The 20,050-nt window shown below is 41.5% G+C and overlaps 1 protein-coding gene across 4 annotated transcripts in view; it reads right to left on the reverse strand.

The window, feature by feature from the left end:
- Positions 1-20,050, reverse strand: part of nt5c2a (5'-nucleotidase, cytosolic IIa) — an 83,716-nt gene that overhangs the window by 15,973 nt on the left and 47,693 nt on the right. For all 4 annotated transcript variants that reach the window (XM_048550793.2, XM_048550795.2, XM_048550792.2 and 1 more), the window contains 7 exons: positions 15,258-15,349; positions 14,382-14,439; positions 9,594-9,687; positions 9,157-9,210; positions 8,835-8,918; positions 5,787-5,828; positions 4,906-5,013 (listed from right to left, as the gene is read on the reverse strand). In XM_048550793.2, the coding sequence (XP_048406750.2) occupies positions 4,906-5,013; positions 5,787-5,828; positions 8,835-8,918; positions 9,157-9,210; positions 9,594-9,687; positions 14,382-14,439; positions 15,258-15,349 (532 nt within the window). The remainder of the gene's footprint in view (positions 1-4,905; positions 5,014-5,786; positions 5,829-8,834; positions 8,919-9,156; positions 9,211-9,593; positions 9,688-14,381; positions 14,440-15,257; positions 15,350-20,050) is intronic.

The following is a 20,050-nucleotide window of genomic DNA, read 5'->3' on the forward strand; positions in this document are numbered from 1 at the left end:
ACAGCGAGCACGAGGGGGCATAGCTTTAAATTGAGGGGTGAAAGATATAGGACAGATGTCAGAGGTAGTTTCTTTACTCAGAGAGTAGTAAGGGTAAGGAACGCTTTGCCTGCAACAGTAGTAGATTCGCCAACTTTAGGTACATTTAAGTCATCGTTGGACAAGCATATGGACGTACATGGAATAGTGTAGGTTAGATGGGCTTCAGATTGGTATGGCAGGTCGGCACAACATCGAGGGCCGAAGGGTCTGTACTGTGCTGTAATGTTCTACCCAGTGTGGCTTCCTCTACATTGGGGAAACCAAGCGGAGGCTTGGGGACCGCTTTGCAGAACAGCTCCGATCGGTTTGCAATAAACAACTGCACCTCCCAGTCGCGAACCATTTCCACTCCCCCTCCCATTCTTTAGATGACATGTCCATCATGGGCCTCCTGCAGTGCCACAATGATGCCACCCGAAGGCTGCAGGAACAGCAACTCATATTCCGCTTGGGAACCCTGCAGCCCAATGGTATCAATGTGGACTTCACCAGCTTCAAAATCTCCCCTTCCCCCACCGCATCCCAAAACCAGCTCAGTTCGTCCCCTCCCCCCACTGCACCACACAACCAGCCCAGCTCTTCCCCTCCCCCACTGCATCCCAAAACCAGCCCAGCCTGTCTCTGCCTCCCTAACCTGTTCTTCCTCTCACCCATCCCTTCCTCCCACCCCAAGCCGCACCTCCATCTCCTACCTACTAACCTCATCCCACCTCCTTGACCTGTCCGTCTTCCCTGGACTGACCTATCCCCTCCCTACCTCCCCACGTATACTCTCCTCTCCACCTATCTTCTTTTCTCTCCGTCTTCGGTCCGCCTCCCCCTCTCTCCCTATTTATTCCAGAACCCTCACCCCATCCCCCTCTCTGATGAAGGGTCTAGGCCCGAAACGTCAGCTTTTGTGCTCCTGAGATGCTGCTTGGCCTGCTGTGTTCATCCAGCTTCACACTTTATTATCTTAATACAGATGTGTGCTACGTTTTGGAAGGTAGGAAATGCAAGATCAACAAAGTAGTGCAATTTTAAAGGGGATCAATAAGAAACATAAGGACCTGGGATGTAACTACACAAATCCAGAGCCACAGCGAAGTGCTTGACTTTTGACTGCCCCCCGAAATGACACATTACAACTGGGTAATTTATCGAACTGCTACACGAAGTCTAATCGAAGGAATGAAACTGGAAAAATCACCTAGCATGAAACTATGTTTCAGAAACAATTACTGCACACACAGCTGTGTTAACCCAGCAAAGTCCTCCTTACCAACTTCTGAGGGCTTGTGATAAAATCACGAGCTGCCCCAAAGACTAGTCAAAAAAAACAGCCAAACAGTCGTACTCTCAAAATCAGGTATTACAGACAATGCCTCAGATATACCATCACTGGTTTGCTAGACTGATCCCCGGGACAGCAGAGCCGACCTATGATTAGAAACAGAGTAAACTGGATGAATATTTTTTGGCAGTTTAGAAGGTTAAGAATTGAAATGAAATAGGAAACACTGAAGGGATTTGACAGGGCTGACATAGCGCTGACGAGAGCTGACTATGTGAGCATAATTTCAGGATAAGGTAACAACATTTCTTCACATTTAGTGTTGTGTATCTTTTTGTTCCGGTTTCCTCCCTTAGTCCAAAGATGTGCAGGCTAGGTGAATTGGCCATGCTAAATTGCCCGTAGTGTTCAGGAGTGTGTAGATTAGGGGATCGGGTCTGGATGGGATACCCTGAGGGCTGTTGGGCCAAAGGGCCTGTTTCCACACTGTAGGGATTCTATGATCTATGAATATCTGGTTGCTCTATTGTTGGAATAAAAAAGATTTTTGGTCTAAATGGAACCGAAGGATATAGAAAACAGGTACGATAGTGAAAGTGAACCTAAACCCAAAGTCAGCCTTGATCATTTGAATAGTGGAGCAGGTTCAAAAGGCCTTCTAATGGATGTAAGTCTGCTCGCTGAGCTGGAAGGTTCATTTTCAGACGTTTCGTCACCATTCTAGGTGACGAAACGTCTGAAAACAAACCTTCCAGCTCAGCGAGCAAACTTACATCCAGAACCTCAACCTGAGCTACAAATCTACTCAAAACTCGCTAGGCCTTCTAATCCATTCCTAATTTTTTTTCTTATTCTTTAGGTTCTCCTAATAATTCTTTCAAATATCTAGCACAGACCCAGAGGGTTCTCTCTATTTGGAACATTGCCTCAGAAGGCAGTATAGGCAGGCTCACTGAATATTTTTAAGACAGAACTGGATGGATTCTTGTTAGACAGGGGATTCAAAGATTAATCAGGAGTGGATGGGAATTTGGAATTTGAAACTCAAACAGAGCAGTCCCTGACTAAATTGCAGAGCAAACTCATGGGGCCAAATATCCTACTTCTGCTTATTAAGTAATAAGTTTATGTAACTTCCTGTGTAAGAAAAAAAACTGTTCATTTTCCTTCTGGTTCTGTTTGCAACTACCTTAAAATTACCTCTGGTCACGGAAACTGTGGAAACAGTTTCTCCTTCTGTACACCTCATTTAAATCAGCTTTCACTTTTTTTTTTGAGATAGGACAGTAATTTTGGCCTTAGTGTCTCCACATAACTGAAGTCATTCATCCCTAGACTCTTTCCAGTGAATCCTATCTGCACCCTCGTCAGCCTCAAACGATGTACAGCCCAGAATTAAATATGATGATTGTGCTCCAGCTGGAGTATTATAGGAACATGAAGAGACTATTCAGCCTATTGAGTCTGTTCCACCATTCGCGGAGATCATGCCTCACCTGTGATCACATTCCATTCAATCTTTGCTCCGTATCCCTAATACTGTCCATTAAAAAATCTATCAAATTCAACTGTGACTGATCAAGCATCAACTATCTTCAGAAGACAGTTTCAAATTTCCACTATCCTTTGTACGTAGAGCTGTTTCTTAATTCCATTCCTGAGTGGTGGGGCTTGGATTTTTAGACCATGTCCCCTCATGATTGGCTAATGGACATGGTTTCTTTGTAACAACTCTAATTTCTTAAATTTCAATCCAATAATTCCTTCATCTTTTAAATTCCAAGGTACATAGCCTAGGGATTGTAACCTCACTATACAATTTACCCCTTGGAATCCAGGTATCATTTTGTTAAACCTATCCCAAGGGATATAGGCCAATACATATTTCCAAAGGTGAAATGCTCAGAACCACTCTCAGTAACTCCAAGTGTGGCTTAACCAGGATTTTGTAAAACTGAAATATTTCTTCTCCAATCTGTAAAGACAATACATTGTATTTTCTCTATTTTTGATAGAAAAATTTTTAAAGTGGACTACTTCAAAAGTCACATACTATGGAAAACGTTGCTCTTTTGAAGGCAATTACTAAAATTCATCATGTATTGTATTTACACTGCTGTTTTGTTCAAACGTTTTGTGGGTTGGGACAAAGAAGAGAGAAATGTTAGCAGATAACATGGCACTAGAGGGTGTGCAGAATGAGATTTTGCAGGCAATGGGTAGCTGATTGGTTAATTACGTAAACCAGCCATGGATGTGAGTGGTAGACAAAAGACCTCAGACTGCTGTTTCTGTCTGTCTGTATAGAAGAATTACCCAAAATGTAAAGACAGCCAGTTATCTTCTCCCAGTAGATGCTGAGGTTATTACCTTCAACCAATATCTAAAAGACTTTGTGGTTAATGCACCAATCGTCCTGCATCTCTCACAAGGACCCAGAGAAGGGAGACTGAAGAACAGTAAGTTCTGGCAAGCCGAAAGGAACACATTTTAACGAACACTTGCGACTGATGCTATTGAGCCAAATTATCCGGTATCTTCTACCACCGCACCCCCCCCCACCAAAAACAAAATAAATTTTACTATATGTCTGTCAGTAGGTATACGCAGCAGTTTTACAATTATCACTAGTTGAGCCATTTGTCGATAGTTCAAAGTTACTTGTGATCAGAATTTCTTATTTATAATGAATCGAAATGCAAGAACAGAAACCTGGTCAGCCTTTTCTGTTCCTTGATTCCATGAGGCAGGTAAATCAGGGGCTTCGCGTGCTTTGACTAAATCATTACTGTTTGCAGTGACTCCAGGAGCAGTGGAGCTTGACAGTCAATACACTTTTCCAGATAAATTCTAACAGTTCATGCAATCTCATCCTTTAAATATCAAAGCCACCATTCAATTATCCTTTAATTATTTTTTACACCTTTCAAGCATTTTACAAGCCTCTCTACCATAGGCTTCTTTGACGCTAAACTAGCTTTTCACCATTTAGAGTCCCAGCTCAGCCCTTTTGGAGATCAAAGGGGCAATTACCTCACATGAGCATACAGGAATGCATTAGCTATAGATGCGCCCTTTCTTCATCTATCAATTTTTATTTTGCAATTCTATGTTTCAACTTATACTGTTTAGTATTGCCTTTGTCTTCAGCAATTTTCAATACATGTTTTTCTATCCCATCCCTTAAGCCATTAAGACAGTGAATATTTGAGATCCAGCACATTCATTATGGGGTACCAGTAGTCATGCCAACTAAATTAATTACCCACCCATGATCTCCATACTGTTTCCAGCCACTTTTCAAACCAGGTTAATGATTTGCCTTCAAAAAGCTTAGTGTAAATTTCCTACCCTTTATACTCACTGCGTCTTTTTATAAAGCAAAAATTACAAGTGTGAGACGTACGAACTAAAGAAAGCTATCCAGAAATTTGTTCTGTTCCAGTGCCCTGTACCTCTGTAAAGCTTCCAACCCAAATCAAGGATTCCCGTGCCATCACAGCACTGTTAACTCACACCATCTCATACTCCACACTCTTAATAACAAAACAAAGAGTAAAGCTTTAATATCAAGGTCTACCCCAACTCACCGTGTCCACTTGTCGCAGAACTGTTCCCTCACTGAAGAAAAGTGGTTTCCGAGCATCCACTACAACCAAGTCAAAGTATGACTGCCATGGTCGGTGAGCAGTCCCAGGCTATAGCAAAATAAAACACATGAGAAAGTGTACTGAACATGATTGCAGGCCACAGACTATGCTCCTGAAGAATTAGGGAAGAAACAGAAAATCCTGATCACATACAAAAACACAAGTGAAAAAGCAGATAGGCTTTAGTGAAACAGGAAGCAGGAATCATCAGGACAAATAGCTTGAGACTGACAAACAGGAAGCGAGGGGGCAAGAGGGCCACTACAGACATGGGATTGAGAGAAAGAGACAAAAGAAACTGAAAAGACAGGAGTCATGCTGGACCTTCAATAATTTTTTACAAATGTATTTTACACATCTATGCTTTTGGAATAATAAAGATCATCCTGCAAGGTTAGAAATAAATTCTATTTTACTGTCCCCTTTTCTAAAAGGCTTGTTCCACATTTTTACTCCTTGATTTCCTTATTGAGCCCTCTACTTATTTTCTCAGTAAATTATACTGTTCAATCCCACATACTCTCTACTTCAAACTTACTTTGTTTCTAGTTTTCTCGTTATTCACAGGCTTCTGTAATATAGAATTCTCCCTCCAATGTGGTTTGCATCTGCTTCATACTATTGCTCGTACAAACATACTGATTGAGAGCGTGTCCCTGACACATTTTACCGATTTCACTTCCCTCTCTACATTCAATCATTCAGGTATAGTGTCACTCAGTAGGTAATCAGTTACTCTTAAAACAAATTATTATTCCTGCCTAGCTATCTTCTGTTGACAACTCCCATTTCACTTCTGAAATTCCACAAACATCACCTACCTCGGGGCCATGTGCAAAGTCAAACATGTACGTCATGATTTTCTGGAAAATAAAGAGTCACTGGAATCATCAGCAATTTTGAAGAAGGCAAAACATCAACACATCATAAAGGGGAATATTTACACACTCAGCAGCTGATCTGAACTCGGGTCAGCCAGTTTGAATGGTCACATTTATGTGCTCCCAGCTGTTACATAACATATACTGTTAAATGACAGGAGGAAAGAGGATGGAGGAACAGCTCCATTTCTTTTAAATATTAACAGATGGATGTCTCAACTTGTTGCCTGCTCAGAGGCTGACAGCCATGTATGTTTGTTGAGGTACTGTCAAAAGAATAAGCATTTGTTCAAACGTTAACAAATTATCTAAACTTCCTATTGGAGGCAAGAGTGTCTAGCAACTGAGGGTAGGGTGTACAAATGATGTAACAGACAATTTGTTTCCTTTTTGGGACAATAAACTGAAATGGAAGTTAGACTGCTACAAGTGAAATATCATGAAAGCTCTGCAATTTGGAAATCAAGTGTTGCACATTTTTAGCTGAGTCAGACAATGTCAATTTTGAAACCAATGAGGAAGAGAATTTGAGGCCGAGTATCACCATTATAGTTGCCCGTGGCTGAATATGACAAAATGGCTATTAAGGGTTTTCTTTTGAAATAACACAAACAATTAAAGGAAGTTTTAGCTGAGGCAGTATTTTATCTAGCTCAAATCATGGTCTTCTCATTCAGACAACATGCCTCTGAATCTTAGTAAGATGGGACTAGAATAAAACAGATAAGGCAGCTCAGGTGAAAACTATCCAATTTGAAATTTCAGATTTGTATATAAAACAGAAAAGGAAAGTTTGACCTACCCGATATGAAGCCTTTTAAATTATAATTACATATTAGAGTAGATGTATATTTGTACAATAATAACAGTTTAAATTAGATATTGGAGAATTAAATTTCTGCATCCAAGGCTAACTGCCATCAGAGACACCCTTGAAAAATTTTCTCCCAGAAGATGAGAACAACGAAGTGCTATAACAAGATGTATCTCAGTACTCTTGAGGTTAAATAACGTAACCAGGGGAACAAAAACAATACTGAAACAGAGTCACTATGACCTGAGAGAATAAACAACTGTTGCTTCACATGTCAGATAAGATGGAAGCTGCTCTTAAAACTGTATTAATAACTTTATATTAGAGCTGATATTACAAATAAAACAATTGATAGAAATTAACATCCTCTTTTTAGTCTTTTGTACTAAGATTAGCAAGGAATATGAATTGCATGACCAAATTCAAAGTCATTAATAATAAGAAAATATGATGCAGATGGAAAATATCCAGGAAGGAATGTAACAATAGGTGTTGGAATGTGGTCAATAATCATAACAGCCCAAGGACAGATGTTAGGGGGATCTGGCAAACATCATGAGAAGATAGGAGGACCCAAGGTGGACCACGAAGTTGTCCATCATTGATCATGTATTCACATGATTGGATGTGTAGGTCAGAGGGAATGCGACAAGCACTGGTGTCAATGTTGCATGCAAACATTATAATGTACTGTGTATAATAAATACCCTGTACTCTATTGGGAAAGGTAGAATGTCACTGACCTCCAAGTTGAGCTGTTATTAAGAGGGATACTGGGTCACCATGTGAAGGCCAGATTCGGAGCAGTCTCTGGCCTCTCCCACAAGCACGCTTAAGGAGCTCTGAAGAAAGATCCATTTGTACACTGGAATACTAGATTCAGATTCCTCTTTAAAATCCCTCTCCAAAAGGCACCAATAGTTTGTGTCAAGGAAATTCTGCCCGATGGCAGCCCTCTGATTATAACAGACAACAGCTCAACCAAAGCTGTAGATGCAAATGCAGCAAAAACGTCCAAAGACTGCAAAATGAAAGCATCCATCTCTCCCTTCATACGGGGCAATAAAAATAGAAAAACAAGGCTTAAAATAAATATTCTTACATGAAAAGACTCAGGTCTATTGGATCAACAACTGAAGTGAAGAATGACGACTGCAAAGAAAAAAAAATCAAGAGGAACCTTGAAACACAATTTAACACACTCTTGTGATTTGGACATTTGGTCTCCAGAATGTTTTTCACCCTGTCTGTATTCTTTCACACCCATAATATGTCAAACTGTCTGTCTTAATAATGAATGCGTATGTAGGTACAATAAAATAGAATTAGTTTTTGCTAATTATGAAACTGCTATGAATTGCTTTTGTCTTGAACAGCAATTAGTTAGATAACTGCTCATCTTCTTGGTCTCATTGGGATTTTATACAGCTTATGTCAGCCTATGGAACAGTGGGGCAAGATTATTGGCACATTCTTCTCAGTTATGTCTTCACAAAGAATAAAGCTTGTTGCCTACAGACATGGAGGGAAACAACTGATCAGTTTGTTAAAAGAGATAGTAGGAACTGCAGATGCTAGAGAATCTGAAGATTCTCAAGGAGGGTCTAGGCCCGAAACGTCAGCTTTCCTGCTCCTCTGATGCTGCTGGTCTGCTGTGTTCATCCAGCTCTACACCTTGTTATCTCAGTTTGTTAGAAGACTTTAGTTTGTATCTCTGCTCAGTACCACGGATTCTAGAATTCATCAAGCAGATTTGGTAGTACCAGCCGCAAAACAAAGATGCAAGATGGATTCATGCAGGAGCCAGCCTACACCTTGACTGGAAAAGACAATGCTGGGTATACATAGAAAAAGGTGGTTTTTATTTTGAAAAGCCTTTCAAGAATGTGCACAGATCAAAAGAGGTCAATAATCCTGTCTGGACAATCTAATTCTGAAAGATGCCTAGGAATCATCCATGCTCAAGTACTGCCTCACTTGGACGTTTAGCTCCACTTGTTGATGTGCAATTAAACAGTTTTTAAATAGCTGCCCTTCCTTACCCAGGAGGGGGCTACTGGTAGTGAATGGGCTTGTCTGAAATCCAGCTCACATGTTAGTGCATCCAGTGTACTTTGTGCTATCTGGTAATGACAACCTCCAAACACGCTGTGTCGCTGACAATAGATACTCACATTGGTATAGGTGTAATCACTGTTCGTCACCAAAAATACTTTGCCAACTTCATTCATTCGGCTCAGCAGCAGTGCGAGTTTAGGCTGAAAGATAAACCGAAACAAAACTGTGTTAAACAATTTGTTTCGTCTGATAGAAATGCCACCATCCAGTCCTTTCACATCACTTGGTTTCAGCCACGACTGGAACCAGCACCAGATCTCCCTTCCACACCCCACCGGCTTCCCGGCAGCAACCTCCACACCTCACCCAGTCCAAGGCAGCCCACAAATGGTGCACCTCCAAAGATGAATACAGAAACAGATATGCATACCAACTTACCTCTTTAACAACATATGTTGCTAAGTTTTCCAAAGTCTTCTCTTTCAAAGATCCCTAAGAAAAATGAGAGTCAGACTACGCGTAAAGTAATCTCTCAGGTGAGACACTCATTCACATGTGAAGCAAGTATACCAAACATGTAGACTGATTTACTATGATTTTCAAAACCCTTCATTATTAGATCAGGTGGCTGGCTGCAGTTAAACAAAGTGGGTATAAATGATGACTGAGGCAAGGTCCATTACAACTCCTAGAAGTTTTTAAATGCTGCAGTTCTCCTTTTCTACCACTTGATGGCAGCATTATGTTATTTAAATCAAGGTCATTTATACATCTCACTCAGGTTGGAGTTCATGATTTCTGGCTTGCAAATCAACATCATACTCACTGGATACAAAATAAAATCCAGGTGTCCATTTTTAAACCAGACTAATTACCTTGTAATGAACCCAGTCGACAGCTTCCCGCACATCCTGGAACATACTCTTGTAGGACATGAAGAGATCACCATCTTTAAATCCTGTTTCACAGCTGTATATAAAGAGCATCAGATCAGGTGAGCTCTCATCTGACACCATAATGAAAACAGTCAAAGGCAATGAAAGGGGAGAAAAAGACATCTGATCCAGCAAGCAGATTCATTGCTAAGCCTTGTACAATCTGCTTTATCATGGACTCCATCGAGAGGACGAGGGGAAGACAGAAAGGAGAAAGAAAAAAAGGAGAAAGGGTGGGGGAAAAGACAAAAGGAAGAGATACAGATACAGGTTAGGAGCTAATAATATCGGATTTAAAGATATCAGAAATATCTCAGAACCTAATCAAGCAAAGCTTCTGATTAGCAGTCCAACCTATAACTCACACCTTTCAGAGCAATTGTTCTTCACAGACAATTTGTGTGCTCCTGCAAGTCATCCGTAATATTCCAACTCTCTGTCTATACTGGCTCTCTCTTGGTGGCAGCTGTGAAGGAGGAAGGCTGAAGAGGTATGGAATGGTGCACAAATTTAAACCCTCTACCCTTTACACGAGGTTTGACAGTGATGGATTTCACTATGAATCTAGGGTCTTAAATCCAAAGAAAACCACAAATTACAAAAGGACAAGTTGGTTGTGGGAGGTAGCGAGATTATATTTAAGTGTGTTCACTATATTGAAATGTGTTCAACAGCAGACAGGCAACATTTAGTAATTAAAGAATAATACAATAAATATACACTCATTGTTCCAACCATGGTTAACAAGAGAGGTTGAGAATTGTATCGATCAAAGGAAGAGGCTCAGAGTTGCCAAAAAAGAATTGTAAGCCTGGGATTGGGAACATTTCAGAAATCCACAGACAAGATGAAGAATTTCTTCACTCAAGAGCTGATGAATCTTTGTAATTCTGTAACCCAGAGGGCTATGGAAGCTCAACCGCTGAGTATGCTCAAGACAGAGGTTGATGCACTTTTAAATATTAAAAATATCAAGGAATGCAGAGATAACTCAAAGAGAGTGTGGAGACACAAGATTACCCAGGATCTAATTGAATAGTGGAGCAGACTCAAGGGGTTGAGTGGTTTCCTCCTGCTGCTATTCCCCATTTCTTTCAAGAAGTCACTGGAGAGCTAAAGAAAAGTGGCAAGGTTCATCTGGAATTTAGGGTGTATATTTAGATCTGATCAGACATCACATGACACCAGGTTATAGTCCAACAGACTTATTTGAAATTACAAGATTTTGGAGCTCCAAAGCTTCAGATTTCAAATAAACCTGTTGGATTATAGCTGGTGCTGTGTTCACCCTAGTCCAATACCGGCACCTCCACATCATATTTAGATCTGGAGTAGAAACAAGACAGAGGATATTTAACTCAAGAAGAATCTTTCATAAATTTCTAGAAGTAAACAAGAACATTTATATAAACTCTGTAGAATGAAAAAGAGTTTGATGCTGTTAATCACTATATGTTCAATGTTACTGAACTGTGACATTGACAGCAAAGATGGGAGTGCTATTCAGAACCAATACCAGGACCAAATAGCAAGCATCACAGTGGAAGGGGATAACCAGGCACGTTTCAAGTGAAAAGTCAGACATGGTCATGTGCTGTTGCCAACATTATTCAATTTGTGCACAGTGCTAATATTCAGAGAATCAGATGTAGTTCCACAGGTAAAACTTGGAAGCAATAGAAAAACCTTTAGTTCACCAGTATCACTATTTACAAAATCAAAAGAGGCCACACAAAATACTGTAGATCGAAAAAAACCTTGAAGTTTAGAATGGTGATTGAGAACAAACAGCAAAAATACAGAAGCAATGGTAGTTAGAAGGAAGAAATTAGAACAAACTACAGTGAAGATTGAAGTGGACAGCATCACACTAGATCATGTAGATTAAGTTTGCCTATTTAGGTCAAATGATAGCAGATAATGGCAGATGTGACGCAGAAGTTATAGCCAGAAACAGCCAAAATTAATTTTAAGATGACTTATATGTCAACAACGAGAAAACTCAAACTTGTAACAAGAACTCATAAGAAGCTACATTCTGTTCATTCTCCTGTATGTGTAAGAAACTTGAACACGAAAAAAATCCATTGAAAGTAAAGGCTTATGAACTGTGAATGAAAGGTGGATTCCATAAAAATTCCAAATTCTTGAAATTGTGAGAACACGAAAGAATTCTGATAAGTGATGTCTAGAAAATAAAATAACTGTATTTGTCTTCTGATCAGCGATCTCTTCTAAAAGAGAAAGGGCAACAGAAAGAGGGTTCAACTTAGGCATGGTTGGACGATGGGTGTCAGAGTGGTTGCAGACAAGCTACAACGGATGATGAGAGGATGGTACAAGATAGAACAAGTGTGGCATACCATGACAGCAGATACCTAACAGAAGGAGTAGCTACAAGCAGCTGCAAGATTGAAGGACATACAAAAGTGGGCTTTGCAAAAATGAGAACAGCTGTACCTTCGAGCACAGTTTTCACTGTCAAAAGAGAGTATGAAGAATTAGGCACAATAGAAATCACCACTGTCACAACTTCAAGATAAGCTGAATCAATATCTAACTGAGAATGGGGGTAACAAGCTCAGGTCTGGGCAAAGATCAGAAAATATCCAACAGATTCCAACGCTCCTGTCGTGCTCAAACTGTCAGTAGGCCAGGGACAAACTGTGAATGGATGAGAAGTACCAGAGGACTTTAATGGTGGCTAATGTTGTGCTGTTGTTTAAGAAAGGCTGTAAGTAGATGGCAGGAAACTACAGACCTGACAGTCTGGCATCAGTAGCGGGCAAGTTGTTCGAGGTGATTCTGAAAGATAGGATTTACATGCAAGGATTAATTCGGGAAAGTCAGTATGGTTTTGTGCAAGGGAAATCACATCTCACAAACTCAGTTGAGTTTTTAAATGAAGTAACCATAAAAATTGATGAGGGCAAAGCCTTGATCTTTAGTAAAGGTTCTGACAGGGTTTCGCATCATATACTAATTAGTAATTGAATACAGCGGGTGGCGGATTGTTTTTCATACAGGAGACCTGCAACCAACAGTGCTCCACAGGAATCGGTACTGGGTCCACTTTTGTTTGTCTTTGACATAAAAAGGACCTGGATGAGAATAAAGCAGGCATGGTTACAAAGTTTGTGGATGACACCAAAATTGGTGGTATAGTGGATAGTGAACAATGTTATCTAAAATTACAAAGATGTATTGATCAGTTGGGTCAATTGGCCGAGACTGGCAGACGGAGTTAAATTTGGGTTCATTTTGGTTCATCACAGGATTTATACGATTAATGGTAGGGTAGCCTGTTATGGTAACCCTGAGTAATGTTGTAGAACATAAAGATCTCAGGGTTCAGGTACATAAATCTGAAACTTGTGTCACATTTAGACAGCATAGTTAAGGTAGCATTTAGCATGCTTGCCTTCATTGTTCAGACTTTTGAGTACAGAAGTTGGGATGTCTGTTGCAGTTGTACAGGATGTTGGTGAGGTCTCTTCTGGTGTGCTGTGTGTAGTTCTGGTTGCTCTGTTATAGGAAGGATGTTACTAAATTGGAGAGGATTCAGAAGAGATTTACCAGGATGTTCCTTTGGTTCATCCCTTTATTCATTCACGGGATGAGGGCATCGCTGGCCAGGCAGCATTTACTGCCCATCATTCATTGCTCAGAAGGCTGTTAATAGGCAACCACATTGCTGCAGATCTAGAGTCACATGTAGGCCAAACCAAGTAAGGGTGGTAGTTTCCTTCCCTAAAGGACATTAGTGAACCAGAGGGGTTTTTCCTGACAATTGGCAATGGAATCACAGTTAACTTTGGATTCTTAATTCCAGATATTTATTGAATTTAATTTCCACCATTTGCCACAGTTTGACCCAGGTTTTGAACCTGGGTCCCCAGATTAACACTCCAGCGATAACACCACTAGGCCATCACCTCCCCCTTGTGGGGAATGGAAGGTTTGAGCTGTAAAACTAAACTGGAAAGATTGGATGTTTTTCGCAGGAGTGTAGGAGATTGAGGAGTGACCTTATTGAGGTTTATAAATTCATAAGGGACATAGATAAGGTGAATGACAAGGGTCTTTTCCCCAGGGTAGGGGAGTTCAAAACTAGAGGGCATATTTCTAAAATAAGAGGAGAAAGACTTAAAAAAGGCATGAGGGGCAATTTTTTTTTCTTTTGTTTAAAAAAGAAAAGTGGTTCATGTGTGGAATGAACTGCCAGAGAAAGTGGTGAATGCAGGTACAGTTCCAACATTTTGATAAGTTCATAAATAGGAAGGTTTGGAGGGCAGTGGGTCAAGCACAGGCAAGTGGAACTAGTTAGTTTGGGAACATGGGTGGCATGGGCCAGTTGGACCGAAGGGTCTGTTTCCATGCTGTATGACTAAGACTAACATTCTGCTACTTTGCTCACTTACCTTTGAGGAACAGGTGTGTACATCAACTGTGAGGGAGACTGAATGGGTGGGTAAGAGCCCATGATAAAGGTGGAATATACATGCTTTGTTATACAGACTTGTCTGTCACAGAGTGCCCAATGCAATTACACCAAGGAGTTACTCTTACTTTTACTTGTATGAAAAAATCTTGTCTGCGTGAAAGTTTCATAGCTGAGATAATGTAAGAGGCTCCAACAAACCCATTGAGAGCCCAAAGGGAAGCCCAGATGGATGCAGCCCTGCATCCAGTGGGTGTGAGCTCGTCTCCAAGCAGACCAATGCTTACCTTGTGTATCGGGGGCAATTCGTAAAAAAATCAACCAGACAAGCAAACAGATAGGTCTCTGCAGAGGGAAAGATAACAGGAACCCCAATGAGAAACAAACTCAGATTCAGACACCCTTTGCACCTAAAACAACAGTAACAACGATTACCAAGGAACACAAGTGCAGGAAATACTGTAGTGAGTAGTGACTAGATGACAACTCAGGGGATGGTTTTCAAAATACAAGTCACCATGGAACAGAATGCCAAGAAAGGAGACTAGATCAGCGGCTTGTCAAAGCACCATGCCAGATAACAGAAGACATGGCATTATCCATTAAATCACTGAAGAATTCAGTTTTACTACATGCTTCAAAAACAGCCAGTCAGAATGTCAGTAATTGAAGCGTCCTAGTTCAAGTAAAAGTGTGCCAAAGGGGGAAAAAACCCAAATTGGGAATGATACAGCAGGTACCTAATCATTTGTCCAAACATGGGACTCTGTGTCTTGCTGATTAGCCTGGCCTGTGAATGGTGGAACAGCAGCCATACCATTTTTGCAGTATTTACCCTGAGACACGAACCAAGAGTATAGCCAACAGGATCCTGACTTTTCCTAAGATTTAAGAGTGAGAGAGCTAGGATTCCACTTTTTTTTTAAAGTTTGCAGATTGGTAGTGACCTCAAATGAGACTAATTTCACTTTTTAAGGGACTACAATATTTTGCTGCATATGGGGGAACTGTGTTCCATGATTCCAATCGCTATCACATGAAAATGACCTCAAATTTTCTTAGCCTCCCCTTGGTGGCAAGTGGCAAAGGCTACATTACCCGCTCTGGGTCTCTTTGCACCTCAAGACCTGTCCCTGCCCATACATCAAACATAAGGAACTTACCTGGCAAATTGAAGAGAGTGTTGAGGATGTAAAAGCGTTCAGTATCATCTCGCTGAATAAACTTGTTTGGATATTGCTCCCTTATGTCTGGGCTGCACAAAACACATGCATGTCACGTAACAGTTATCTGTTAGCACCAAATGACAGGTGTTCCATCCGCACAGGAAAAGTATGCTTTATCTATAAGTACTCTCAATTATGCTCCTGGCTCTGTGCCCAGTATCTCAAAAGGTTCACCCAGGAAGTACCATAGCAAGGAAGTAATTTGCCATTGTCCATAGAGGATCGTAGGCATCTCCTGCCTTCAGAAAGACACTGGGCTATATATAGCTTGAGACACATGACTCAGCACATTTCACACAAAATAGGCAAGTGGAAACAAGTTGTGAAACAGCCCCAGCCAGCCACTCTCAATATCCAGCTATTGATGCTGCACCATTTCCAGTTAAGGGATCAGAAATTTGACTTGCAATTTAAGAAATTCCCACAACTACACTGATACACAGCAGTGAAAGAGTGCTGTCATTAAGAATTGATCTGTATACAGAAAGACAAAAATCAGCTGGGGTGGTAGCAGCCAGGATGCTTTACTAAAGTCTCTCAGCTGATCAACCTGCAATCTTCCTCACAATATCATGAGAAACAAGCAACGGAGTGGACCACCAAGCACACTGAGCCAATTCTGGCAATCACTAGGATTATGGCTTTAACTCCATTTTTCTGTCTTACCCCCCATGATCCTCAACTCCCTTGTCAATCGAAAATCTGTCCAACTCAGCCTCAAATATCACCAACTCACAGAAATGTTACAGGGCAAAAAGTTATTTGACCCATCATATCTAACATCAGCTCTCCATATAAACATCTCCGCTCTGAAAAATCATAATGGACTCAAACATTAACTGTTTCTTTCTCCACAAATGCTGCCAGACTTGCAGAGCTTCTCCAGCATTTTGATATTATTTTAGATTTGCAGTATATTGCTTTTACGTGAACATCTCACCTGGTGCCATTCTCCTGCCTTCTACCCATAACCCTGCACATCCTTCCCTTTTAAACTGTCATTTAATTCCCTTTTGAACGACTCAATTGAACCTGCCTGTACCACGAGTTCAGGCAGTGCATTCCAGACCCTAACCACTGACTGCATTAGAAAGTTTCTCCTATCACTTTTGCTTCTTTTAATAATTATTTCAAAATCTGTGCCCTTTCATTCTCTATCCTTTTATTGGTGAGAACTATTGGTCCCTACATATTCCATCTAGGCCTCTGATGATTTTTAATACCTCAATCAGACCTCCTCAGATCTTTTACTTCTCAAGGAAACAGTCCCAGTATCTCTAATCTACTCAAATAACTCAAAATTCCTCATCACAGAACCATTCTTGTAAACATTTTATACACTCTTGCCAATGTCCTCACATCTTCCCCAAACTCGGCATCCAGATCTGGATACAACACTTCAGCTGAGGCCAATCTAGTGACTTATCCAAGTTCATCATAATCTTCTTGCTCTTTTACTCTGTGGCTCTACTGATAAAGCTTAGAACACTGAATGCTTTATTAACTGATTCACCCTTCCCTCAATCCTGCCATCCTAAACTGGAACAAAGAGTAGGCCATTCAAATGAGATCATGGTTGAGCTATGGTTTAATTCCATATAGAACATAGAACATAGAACATAGAACAGTACAGCACAGAACAGGCCCTTCAGCCCACAATGTTGTGCCGACCATTGATCCTCATGGATGCACCCTCAAATTTCTGTGACCATATGCATGTCCAGCAGTCTCTTAAATGACCCCAATGACCTTGCTTCCACAACTGCTGCTGGCAACGCATTCCATGCTCTCACAACTCTCTGCGTAAAGAACCTGCCTCTGACATCCCCTCTATACTTTCCACCAACCAGCTTAAAACTATGACCCCTCGTGCTAGCCATTTCTGCCCTGGGAAATAGTCTCTGGCTATCGACTCTATCTATGCCTCTCATTATCTTGTATACCTCAATTAGGTCCCCTCTCCTCCTCCTTTTCTCCAATGAAAAGAGACCGAGCTCAGTCAACCTCTCTTCATAAGATAAGCCCTCCAGTCCAGGCAGCATCCTGGTAAACCTCCTCTGAACCCTCTCCAAAGCATCCACATCTTTCCTATAATAGGGCGACCAGAACTGGACGCAGTATTCCAAGTGCGGTCTAACCAAAGTTTTATAGAGCTGCAACAAGATCTCACGACTCTTAAACTCAATCCCCCTGTTAATGAAAGCCAAAACACCATATGCTTTCTTAACAACCCTGTCCACTTGGGTGGCCATTTTAAGGGATCTATGTATCTGCACACCAAGATCCCTCTGTTCCTCCACGCTGCCAAGAATCCTATCCTTAATCCTGTACTCAGCTTTCAAATTCGACCTTCCAAAATGCATCACCTCGCATTTATCCAGGTTGAACTCCATCTGCCACCTCTCAGCCCATCTCTGCATCCTGTCAATGTCCCGCTGCAGCCTACAACAGCCCTCTACACTGTCAACGACACCTCCGACCTTTGTGTCGTCTGCAAACTTGCTGACCCATCCTTCAATTCCCTCGTCCAAGTCATTAATAAAAATTACAAACAGTAGAGGCCCAAGGACAGAGCCCTGTGGAACCCCACTCACCACTGACTTCCAGGCAGAATATTTTCCTTCTACTACCACTCGCTGTCTTCTGTTGGCCAGCCAATTCTGTATCCAAGCAGCTAAGTTCCCCTGTATCCCATTCCTCCTGACCTTCTGAATGAGCCTTCCATGGGGAACCTTATCAAATGCCTTACTGAAGTCCATATACACCACATCCACAGCTTGACCCTCATCAACCTTACTAGTCACATCCTCAAAAAACTCGATAAGGTTTGTAAGGCATGACCTACCCCTCACAAAGCCGTGTTGACTGTATTTGATCAAGCCATGCTCTTCCAGATGGTCATAAATCTTATCCCTCAGAATCCTTTCTAACACCTTGCAGACGACAGACGTGAGACTTACCGGTCTATAATTGCCGGGGATTTCCCTATTTCCTTTCTTGAAGAGAGGAATTACATTTGCCTCTCTCCAGTCCTCAGGTACGACTCCAGTGGAGAGCGAGGATGCAAAGATCTTCGCAAGTGGCGAAGCAATTGCATTTCTCGCTTCCCAAAGCAGCCGAGGACAAATCAGATCCGGGCCTGGCGACTTGTCAATCTTAATGTTTGACAAAATTTTCAGTACATCAGCTTCCTCTATCTCTATCCATTCCAGCATGCACACCTGCTCTTCAAAGGTTTCATTCACTACACAGGTCGTTTCTTTCGTAAAGACAGAAGCAAAAAACTCATTTAGGGCTTCCCCTACCTCCTCAGGCTCCACACACAAGTTCCCTATGCTATCCCTGATCGGCCCTACTCTTTCTTTGACCATTCTCTTATTCCTCACGTAAGTGTAAAATGCCTTTGTGTTTTCCCGGATTCCTTCTGCCAAGCCTTTCTCGTGCCCCCTCCTGGCTCTCCTCAGACCATTTTTGAGCTCCTTCCTTGCCTGCATGTAATCCTCTCTAGCTGAACTTGACCCTAGCTTCCTCCACCTTATGTAAGCTACCTTCTTCCTTTTCACTAGAAGCTCCACCGCTCTCGTCATCCAAGGTTCCTTTATCTTACCCCGTCTTGCCTGTCTCAGAGGGACATATTTACTCATCACTCCCAACAACTGTTCCTTAAACAATCTCCACATGTCTATAGTTCCCTTACCATGGAACAACTGCTCCCAGTCCATGTTTCCTAACTCGTGTCTAATCGCATCATAGTTTCCTCTTCCCCAATTAAATATCCTCCCATTCTGCCTAATCCTCTCCTTCTCCATAGCTATGTAGAATGAGAGAGTGTTATGGTCACTATCACCAAAATGCTCTCCCACCACAAGATCTGATACCTGCCCCGGCTCGTTTCCGAGCACCAAGTCTAGAATGGCCTCTCCCCTCGTCGGCCTGTCAACGTACTGCGTTAGGAAACCCTCCTGAACACACCTTACAAAAACAGCTCCATTCAAATCTTCTGCTCGAAGGAGCTTCCAATCAATATTAGGAAAGTTAAAGTCACCCATTACAACAACCCTACTGCGTCCACACTTTTCCAAAATCTGTCGACCTATGCTTTCTACAATCTCCCTGCTGCTATTGGGGGGCCTGTAGTAAACCCCTAACGAGGTGACTACTCCCTTGCTGCTCCTAATTTCCACCCATACTGACTCAGTAGGCAGATCTTCCTCGACAATGGAAGCTTCTGTAGCTGTGATACCCTCTCTGATTAGTAGTGCTACACCCCCTCCTCTTTTTCCCCCCTCCCTATTCTTTTTAAATGTTCTAAACCCTGGAATATCCAGCAACCATTCCAGCCCATGAGGAACCCATGTCTCGGTTATGGCCACAACATCATAGCACCAGGTACTGATCCATGCTCTAAGTTCATCACTTTTATTCCTGATACTCCTTGCATTAAAGCAAACACTTGCCATATGCCTGGCTTTAGCTCATATCCCTTAATACCTTTGCTTAATAAAAATTTCTCAGATTTAAAATTAACAACTGATCCTGCAGCCATTGCTATTTGTGGGAGAGAGTCTGAAACAGCTACCATCCCATGTGTATAGAAGTGCTTCCTAACATCTTTCCTGAATTGTATGGGCCCTAATTCTCAGACTTTGCACCCTAGTTCTAGAATTCCCAACCAGTGCAAATAATTTCTCTTTACCTCCCCTGTCTTTTCCTGTTGATACCTTGAAGAC

Source organism: Stegostoma tigrinum, chromosome 20 (assembly GCF_030684315.1).
Source record: "Stegostoma tigrinum isolate sSteTig4 chromosome 20, sSteTig4.hap1, whole genome shotgun sequence".
Classification (NCBI taxonomy): Eukaryota; Metazoa; Chordata; class Chondrichthyes; order Orectolobiformes; family Stegostomatidae; genus Stegostoma; species Stegostoma tigrinum.